The sequence below is a fragment of the Daucus carota genome, chromosome 7 (assembly GCF_001625215.2).
Source record: "Daucus carota subsp. sativus chromosome 7, DH1 v3.0, whole genome shotgun sequence".
Classification (NCBI taxonomy): domain Eukaryota; kingdom Viridiplantae; phylum Streptophyta; class Magnoliopsida; order Apiales; family Apiaceae; genus Daucus; species Daucus carota.
Window position 1 is genome coordinate 37,059,596 of NC_030387.2, and position 9,906 is coordinate 37,069,501.

Sequence of the window (9,906 nt, forward strand, 5' to 3'; positions counted from 1 at the left end):
ATTTTTATTTAACATTAAAATAACAAAAAGTATATAAAAAATTTAATAACATGATACTATAAATTATATTAATATGATAAAATTTTAGACCCTGAAATTTTTTAACCCCGTGCAAATGCTCCACTTGCACAGGTTATTAGCGGGCACTGCTTATAATTTCAGACGGGCAAACCCCACAATACATCAATCATGTTGGGCTTCTCTATTCTTTTGTTGGACCTGGACCGACACAATCGACATAAAACCCGAGCCCAGTCCTGATAATAAATCATTATAAATGATTGACACGCGGCATTTATAATTTACACTGTCCCTTGTCTGCACAAACTCTGATTTTTTTCTCAATTAACCAGGCGCAAAACTGAAAACCCTAGCCTATAATTTCTCCATTTCTCCTTTCAATCATGGCTGACTCATTTGAGGAAATAGCCTCATTGCCTCAGCCTTCTAATATCCACCAGCTTTACGCCGAGCCGCCAGCTCAGAATCCGGCTCCGGCAGAGCCGGCTCAAGCTCAGCCTCCAGTGGCGCCGCCTCAGCCTCCAGCTCCATCCAAGCCTGGTAATCAATCAATTATTAAAATTGCACGCAATTCTCAATTACTGTTGTTTATTAATTAATTAATTAATTAATTGCATGTAATTCTCACTTGCTGCTTATTTAATTTGTTTGTTATATCTACAAAACTATACAAAATGTTGTATACGTGTGTGTATAATGGAATTGCGGTTTCGATTTTGAATTTGTGAGGATTATTAGGTTAGTTGTGTGGATTTGGAGGTGGCTTAATTAATTTTTAATTTTGTTTGGTTCCTCAAGAATGCAAGTACAAGAATTATTTGCAAGAATACACTCAGAGGGAAGGCCTCCTTCTACCGTCGTATCATACTGTTTGGGATGGGGCATCACACTCCCCGATGTTTCGGTCCACAGTGGTGGTTAACGGTGTAACTTACTCATCACCCAATGTCTTTCCGACTAGGAAAGCTGCTGAGATGGATGTTGCTGGCATAGCCTTGCGTGGTTTGCTACAACTACAACAGGCGGAAGACTGTTCGATAGATAAAGAGGTATTGCATGGAAAATCACTTGGCTTTAATTTGTTTCTATTTATTATTGATATTCACTGGGTTTGATGTGGACTTTTTTTATATAGTCTAGGTTATTACGCCTTCATTTGATTTAATTGAATGAACTTCTTTAGACGAGAATGTGTGATGGAAAGTTATCAAATTGGTGCCTAGTTATGATAATGATGCTTGACAAATATGAGTCCATTACCATTTTAGTTTATAATTATAATGTGATGTGTTTTGTATACACTTAAGGCAATAGTATCTAATTTTTCCTTTTAAATTCTCGGTGTTGATGTCTTAGTCATATGTTACCAACTTATTGGTATAAGAAGTGAGCAAGTTGCACATTATTATGGTCCCGTTTGGAAGTTAGAGGGTTAAGAAAATATTAGAGGTTTGACTACCGATTTGGGATTTTAGGGATCCGTTAATTGCTAAACAAGGCCTATATTTATGAGGAACAACTAACAAGACTATTATATACTCTATATAGTAGTCAACAAAAGTAGACCCCGAGTAAACTACCATAACATTAACATTACACACACACACATACATTTCATGCTCAACTTGCCAAACCTTCTAATAAGAGGATGAAACATTTTTTTTTTTTTTTTTTTTATGTTTTCTTTGATAAAGTGTTGGTCGATCTCAATATAATTGGTATGATCTTGTTGAATATGATCATGAATAATAGCAATAGCTGCTTTATTATTGCAATGCAACTTCATTGGAGTGGCTGATGCAAGTCCTATTTTTGTTAGAAGCGATCTAATCCATAATAATCTTCATATACCTCGAGCCATACTCTGTACTTTTTTTCCGTGGTTGCTTCTTGCTTCACTAAGTAACTAAATATCGTGATGCGCGATGTCTGTCTAGACATCCAACCGATATGCATATTTATGACTCTCAACCCGAACCCCGAGATGATTGTCTTTAGTAAACATCACACCTTTTCGGTAGTAGCTTTAAGGTACCTTAATATCATATAAAATACCTCTAAATGAGGTTGACGAGGATCAAGGATGTATCTACTCACGACTCCTGCAATGTTTTATGCTATATATGGCCTTGTGTGCACGAGGTAGATTAGACGTTAACTAATCTCTGATATTGAACGTTCTTGACAATGTAACCAACATTTCCACATATAAGGCTGAGCAAAACCGAGCCGAATTGTACAAATTCGGTTGGGTTGGGGTTGAAATTTTCTTAAAAATCCGGTGATTTCAGTTTTCGGTTATAACTGAACAAAAATTTTGGTTCGGTCCGCTTTTCGAAAAACATAATTTCGGTTTAACCGAAGTTATATATATAATATTAATAATATTTATATATATATAATATTAATAATATTTATGCTGGAGTTCGTTTTTATAAAGTTCGGTTTTTATTTAACCGAATCGAAAAGACCAAAGTTTTTCGGGTTGGTTTGAAAGACAAGTTCGGTTCCGTTTTAAAAAATATGAAACTTCAGTTTTCGATTAGTTTGGTTAAAGACCGAACCTTCTGTTTGCTCAGCTCTAGCTATAGTGACGTTAGGCCTAGTCGGCTTCAACCATCAAAGAAATTTCGACTCTATTCTATTAACCATAGGCGCAAAGCTTATGATTCACTTCTTTAAAAGAATCTGCGGGTCTATGCCCCAAGACGCTTGTTTTTTTGAAAGGTCAAGGGCATTGTGTAAGAAAATACTACTCGGACTTCTAGAGACTTCGAAGCCAAGGAAATATCGTATTAAGCCAAAGATACTACTCGGACTTCTAGAGACTTCGAAGTCTTTTATCCAAAGTCGAAAGTAAGCCTTTGTTTGACATGTAATCTCACATGTGTCGTTGTTGGTGATCACATTATAATCGACATATACAATTTTGATCTTTTGTTATAAGAAATAGTAATCAGACATCATGATAGAAGGAATCTGGAATTCCTATCCTAACTTGGCTTGTCTTAAAAGTCCAACTATTTAAAAAGTCATTTTAATTTTAATTTACTAATAAATATATTTTAAATACTAAAGAAATGTCATTTTAATCCTATAAATTAATTTATATTAGATTAAAATAAAATACTTCTTAATTTTAAATAATAGTGTTACAAATATAATATAGAATATATGAATTTTATTTATATATGTAATAGTTTATATTATATAGGCAATTGCTCAAATACAAACCAAATTTAAAGTACAAATTACAAACTCAATCTAGGTCCTTAGATGAATCTAATCTAATGGCCCCTAGAAGTCACTGCACGCAATTAAAATACACCCTCTCACAGATGATCCCACATAATCCCCCCGTTTTTAAGTTGACTTTTTCCGTCAATCGTTGAGTTTTTACCAAAATCCGACTTCACCGTATTTTTCTTCATCTTCCAATGATCAATTTGCATATCATATGTGTTATATTTCAATGTGATTTCAATTTTTTTTTTAATTTTTGTTTGTAGTTTGTATTTCAAGGATTATTGTTTTGCAGTAAAACCCATATATCATATACATGATTTCGGGTAATTTCAGGTCTGTTTCGGTAGCTTGAATTCGACCCAAAAATGTCGCGCCTTTTCGTGTTAATTTTGGGTCACCCTGGAATCAACCTAAACCTGAAAAATCTCCACCCAAATTTGTATTTTGCCGGTCGGGTTGTCGGGTCAGGTCTGATTTTGCCACCCTACTTAAGATCAGTGTTGTGAAAAGCTCAAATCGGTTCTAAGTGGCAGGAGGACCTTCTAGCGCTTAAGCGGTAAAGCGGACGCTTAAGCGGAATTTTAAGCGGGTCAATAAGCGGATTAATTAAATATTTAATTATAATATTAATATATTTAAAAATAATATTATGTTGTGTTAAGAATATGCATTTTTAATATTTTTGATAATTTTTTTTTTAATTTTATAATGTAATTATAGTTATATTATTAAAAAATTAATATTTCAAAATTATTTTTTTAAAAAAAATTAGCAAGTCAACATCATTTTGACCGCTTAATCCGCTTAACAACCGCTTAATCCGCTTAATTTTCAAAAACGCTTAATCTCCTGCTTAGTACAAAATCGAAGCGCTTTAGGGGCGATTCCGCTTAAGCGGCCGCTTAATGCGCTTTTTACAACACTGCTTACGATAAGTATGTTAAGTTGTTAACCCATGGAGGCACAAAGAAACATTTTAGCAGATTAATATACAATTGGAGATCTTTTCATCTGTTAATTATGCAAATTAAACATAATTATTGCCACAAGCAACTTTAGGGACATAGAGAAGCCAAAACCTACTCATAATCATTATATGCATTACAGTATTAGTATCATTATACTCAAATTATCTATACAGATTGCAGCATTTGGAGTACTTGAGAGTTGCATTTGCATGTAATTAATAATGAATAATGTAATGAAACCATGGACCGATATCAAGGTATTGGATCTTTTTGCATGCACATACCATGTCAGTTTGGTACTATCCGACTTTTATCAAACATCTTACTATTAATGTTTAATTGAATGACTAATGGAAGTAGTACTTTTCAACATATTAGTGATCTGAATTTATCTGCTGTGAAACCTTCATCTGATAGAATTATAAGTTATATAATTCTAGAACTTCTACTATACTTTTTTTTTCTTTTTCTTACTTTCTTTGTTTGCCAGGAGCTCACCCTTTGCAAAGCAATCCTGAAAGAGTATGCAGACAAGATAAATGTAGGCAACCCTATTTACAAAACAGAACAAGGAGACGGGTCATCAGCATTTACTTCTTCTTTAACATTTAATGGCAAGGAATATGTTGGAGAAGCAGGCCGCAACAAAAAGGAGTCTCAACACTTGGCAGCACGTGCTGTTATCATGTCTGTTCTAGGTACTTGACTCCATTCAAAGTTGTTCACTATGTAACTTTAAAAAGACCCGAAAATATCCTGTGTTATTTTCTTTGTAAGGCTCCATGGTCATTTTAACTGTTTTTTTTTGTTTCATACATGTTCAGATACTGATGCACGCGGTGTTATTTCTAAGATTATTAAGTCAAAAAGAAGGATGGTTTTACCTGCAAAGGGTAACGTCAGTAACCCATTTAATGCTCAAAATGTGGGCAACCCTGCGGGGATACAGACAATATCTAATGTTGTCTGCAGCGCCATTAAAGAGAATGAGCCTGTAGTTGTGAATGATAACATGGTTAAAACAGCTACACAGGAGCCCTGTATCGAAAACTCGTCCAGTGCTTTGGCAGAACCTATTTCCCTTGTCGAGGCTAGTGCTACACTGAATTTGGAACAACTTCTTGGTGGCTCCACATCTTCGAAAAAAAGAAAACGCAAGAATAAGAAAGCTGATAAAAATGTTGAAAGTGATGCTCAGTAAGTATTATTTCCTCTTCAAATACTCCTATGGTGTCAGAAAGTTTCATTGCGCATATATAGAATGTCTTGTTCCATGTAATAATTGATACTTCTCCAGAAAAAAGTTGTGAAGTTTTAGTAGTGGTGGCATCAATGAAATTATCAGAGAAAATCTCAATGAAAGTAGTTCAATATATACTAAAGATTAAGAAGTGGTTTTGGGGGAATTGATTTTAGTAGTATGACTCTTTTCATATTTTAAATAAAACCAAAGGACTTAAGAGTAAATGACTTCTCTATCAACAATATACAATACTCAGGTTGTCACCTACTGCACCAAAACCAGTGTTTTTCACTTGTTAATTAAATTGAGGAACTTAGGCTTTTCATTAGATCTTCCATGTGTTAACAATCAGTGACTGAGTATTACTGCAGTACAGCCACTTTAGTAATTTCAGATTGTCATCTATTCCTATTCTAGTATCTATTTCTACACTGGCAGTAAGGTATGTTTTCTATAATGAGACACAGCGTCATTGTCTGTATTCCAGAAAAACATCTTAGTTGTATTGCTAATAAAACAGCTTCACAACTTGCAAATTGATCAGTTATATACATGATTTTACTGCCTCTGTTGTCTTCCTCAACAGTTCAATTGATTAATTAAGCATGCAGATGATTTCTTGTTTTGATGTCATAGACTTGGGATAAACATGTGGGAAATGAGACGAGTAAAAAATCTGAGTTTAAAAGTTCATATCTGTTAGTGACTTGGTGTAATAGTGTAAGAGAATGTAAGTCCCTTGTTAGAAAAGGTTTTGAGGTTTGGTCATTTTTAAAGATGCATTTTAGAATTTAGAATATTTAACAGGTTACTATACTGTGACATGTAAATAGAACTCCTTATGAACTCCTATTTAGATATTATTGACAAGGAATATTGTGTTGTAGGCAATATGCTTTATGATCTAAAAATTTGCAGAGAGTCTTGGTTTAGACATTTGAATTTTAATGATATATATGTTAGATAATTTGTTTGCACATAACTATAGACTAGATAATCTTACTCTGTGTCATTTCATTTGCAATACCTACTTTTGCAAGTGGAACAGTTTATATGAATGTATCTGTAACGAATTTTATTTATCAAATTTTAGAACATTGTGTAATAATTGACACTATAAATTATACATCTACTAACTTTTAAAAGTGCTATGAGGAACATACATTAAGAGGAAGATATATGATGTATAGCAGGGATATTTCAGTACATATTAGCTGTCTTTGATTTGTGGCAGGCGTAGCTTATACAATCATGTTGAGTTACAGAAATCCAGAATGTCTGAGGAATTAATGATTAGTTATTTTATATGCTCTGCATAGTAGTCTGCTGATTTGTTCTTTAGCTTTAGTAGTAGGATGGTCTCATGTTTTAGCAAATTCGAGGATGGCGATTACTTGAAAGCTTAGATTAGCATGTTCTGCTTTATGGCATTTACACATGCCATCCGCAAGGTGAAGATCTCATTCTTTTAGTTACGTATTAGGTATCTATGTTAAATTGATAGTTCTCTTTCTGATTTTTGTAGTCTTCTAGATAATTCTATTCAGTCTGAGGTCAGAAGTTTCTTTCTAAGTGAACATCAGTACAAGTACTCTTCTATTAAGTTAGTAATAGTTTTTTTTTTCCTTCTGGAATAATTAAATTGATCAAACCTCAGTGCAGAGGAGAGGTGATGGCAAGAGCACAATAACTAGGTTTATGCTAAATACATGTCAATATTTTTAGCATTAATGTAATATTCATTAGTTGTAAATTTGATAGCTGTAAAATCTGTGATATTTGATATGTAACAAGCAGCTTTATAAGCCTAAGACTCCGGATACTAGAAATATACAACCAGATGGTATACATTCCTTGAAGATGTCTTGATCTTTTGGAAGTGTAAGAAGCAAGATCATGTCTCTAAATCTTTCACGGAGGCTGAATATAGAGCCATGTGAGCTTTACATGAACTTCTTTGGGAGTCGGGAGCTTCTCAAATTAATCCTACTCCACTCCATGCTGCTAACAAAAGTGTTATTGAAATTGTTGCAAATCTGGTATATCATGAATGCACAAAACACATTGAAATTGATTGCCATTATATTAGAGATGCATGTACACGCGGTGTTATTAAACTTCCTTATGTTAATACACAACTTTAACAACTGAGCTTTTTGCAAAAGCTTTGATGCGCCGACTAAACAAGTTTCTTAATGGCAAATTGATGCTTCTCCATTTACCCGCATAATTTTGAGTCTTTGACGGGGGATTTTTATATTTTTAGCGCTAGTGTACATTAATTGTAAATTTGATAGCTGTAACTTTATAAGCGTAATTAGAGGCTGAATAGGTGATATGATCGACTTATATTAAGGGATAAAGGTAGATTTCAGGCAGATATGGAGATTTTTTTTTTTTAGAGTTCAGATATGAAGGGATTTGATAGCTGATTTGTAGCTCTAATTAGCTCTGCTGTACCTATAAATACATGAGCTGTTTGTGTGGTAAATCCATTCAGAAATAAAGCATTTTCTTATATTTGTCAATACAATTTTATTTAAATAAAGCGAGCTACTACATTAAACTGTAAGTTTAGGTAAGGTTCGAGCTTTGACGTGGTCCTTTATGGTCACAGGCTCACTGTTGAGTGCCCGTGCAACTGGTTGATTGACTAGAATACATTTCTGCCTTGTTGATTATATAATTTTTTTGAAGTTCTACTGTGGTGAAATATGTTCGCTATTTAGGTGAATCTTCCCTAGCCAATGATATGATGAAGAGCAACCTGTATGTTAACTAATGTTAGTTGCTAAGTTTAGTAGTGTTAGCTTCCCAATATGATTATTTATATTCAGAAAATTTTATTTATTTCCTCGTGCATAGTTGATACGTATTCATTCATGCTATTCCAGATATGGAGTTGGGTTGTATATATTACGTAACTTTTTGGGTGGTTTCTCAAGTACTAAAATATTTCAATTAGCAGGGTACAGGTTGCTGCAACACCATCAAGTCAAAATACAGCATCTGCAGACTATAGTGACCAAATTTGTCCGCCCAATAGTTGTGCATCTCTACCAGGTGAATCAACTAGTGATTTTTTAGTATAGGAGCACACTGCTGATGTTGCACCTTCTTTCCCTGACGTCTTTCCTACAATACTACGAATAGTTTGAGACAAGTGTATATTCTTGTTCTAGAAGCTTGGCTAATTCGCGTTCTTTGAACACTTGCAGGTTCAGACAATGCTGTACTGTTGGAAACCTGAATTATCAAGTGTTCAATGAACCCAGAAAGCTCTGGAACCTTTTTATCATTGTAATTGTGGATGTGGCTGAACTTGTGATGTTGTTGGCACTTGCTGTAGTTTTTGTAGATGATGTTATGCAGAGCTATGATTACCCCTTCATATAGCTTGTCGGTAGAGTTTAAGGATGGTACTATCAGTGTAGCTCTCAGAACCATGAGTTCTTGAGGCGGTAATTTAAAGTTGGGGATGGTGATTTCAAAGTTCTTAGCTTGTCACATCATCACATACCTTAGTTCGACTGCAAATATAAATAAACAACTTTGGTGATAGTAGAAATTTTGAGTTTCTGCTTGATTTTGTGGCGAAGCGAAGCACAGTTCATTTGTTTTTAGCCTTTAGGTAGAATAGAGTGTTATAAAAAAAATTGGAACGCGCATGAGCTGTGCGAACTGAACCTGGTATTTTCTCTTCTAATTTGCAATTGGTAGGCTACAGCAAACTTTGTTAGGTATTTTTTTTAATTAAATACACTCATGCCCGTCTCGGTTTTTTTAAAAGATTTAAACCATTGATCTATGTTAAGCAGAGTTGGGGTTTTGCAAAGGAACTAATAATTGCTAAGGAGCCATCGGCTTTTATATAAATAATGAGTAATATAAATAATGAGTAATTGATTCATACGACAAGATATGTGGAATATGTATATAACCACCAGAGACTTGTGGAACTCACTAATTGGTCCACGGATGTATAAAGATGAGTGTTCTTTCAGTCGGCTGGAACATGACTAGTATTACAATACTGTATAAGAATATCTATTTTCATTGCAGACTGTTCCTTAAAGCTAACCCCACGAGACACCCTCTTCCCGACTCTCAACCTTACGTTTCCCTTCTCTCTCTTTACAAAGTCTTAAAATATCTCTGATGAATTGTGTACTAAAATAGTAAAATACACGTATTATCTTCAACTTTTTATATTTTATGTTTTATTGTGAAGTAGTTGTAATTTTGTCCAAATCTTATATTATAATATTTCAGTCTGCCAAGTCTACCAGAATCTCCAGTTAATCAATCAAGAGAAAAATAATTATCTTAGAACAATCAGAAATCATTCATAAATTTGAGACCAATAATATTCAATCTCTAACGTTCCTTTTAATTAACCAAATCCCCGTTGATTAATCAAAAGAGAGG

General features: G+C 34.0%; 1 protein-coding gene across 2 annotated transcripts; it reads left to right on the forward strand.

Moving 5' to 3' along the window:
• The first annotated feature begins 292 nt into the window (after positions 1 to 292).
• Positions 293 to 9,076, forward strand: LOC108193292 (double-stranded RNA-binding protein 4). Of its 2 annotated transcripts, none has more exons than XM_017359894.2 (6): positions 293 to 561; positions 820 to 1,070; positions 4,726 to 4,933; positions 5,060 to 5,432; positions 8,447 to 8,541; positions 8,697 to 9,076. In XM_017359894.2, exons 1-6 carry the CDS (start codon positions 405 to 407, stop codon positions 8,726 to 8,728), a joined length of 1,116 nt encoding a protein of 371 aa, XP_017215383.1. In that variant the 5' UTR covers positions 293 to 404; the 3' UTR covers positions 8,729 to 9,076. The 2 variants fall into 2 exon arrangements, with proteins under 2 accessions (XP_017215383.1, XP_063937830.1); XM_064081760.1 differs by having other exon boundaries at positions 8,444 to 8,541; positions 8,697 to 8,973.
• Positions 9,077 to 9,906: the final 830 nt, after the last annotated feature.

Bases quoted from the DNA above. Each gene is read 5' to 3' on its own strand.
- LOC108193292 (XM_064081760.1), top strand. From the start codon at position 405: ATGGCTGACTCATTTGAGGAAATAGCCTCATTGCCTCAGCCTTCTAAT. The intron at 562-819 runs GTAATCAATCAA...TGGTTCCTCAAG, and splicing joins TCCAGCTCCATCCAAGCCTG to AATGCAAGTACAAGAATTAT. The intron at 5,433-8,443 runs GTAAGTATTATT...TATTTCAATTAG, and splicing joins AATGTTGAAAGTGATGCTCA to CAGGGTACAGGTTGCTGCAA.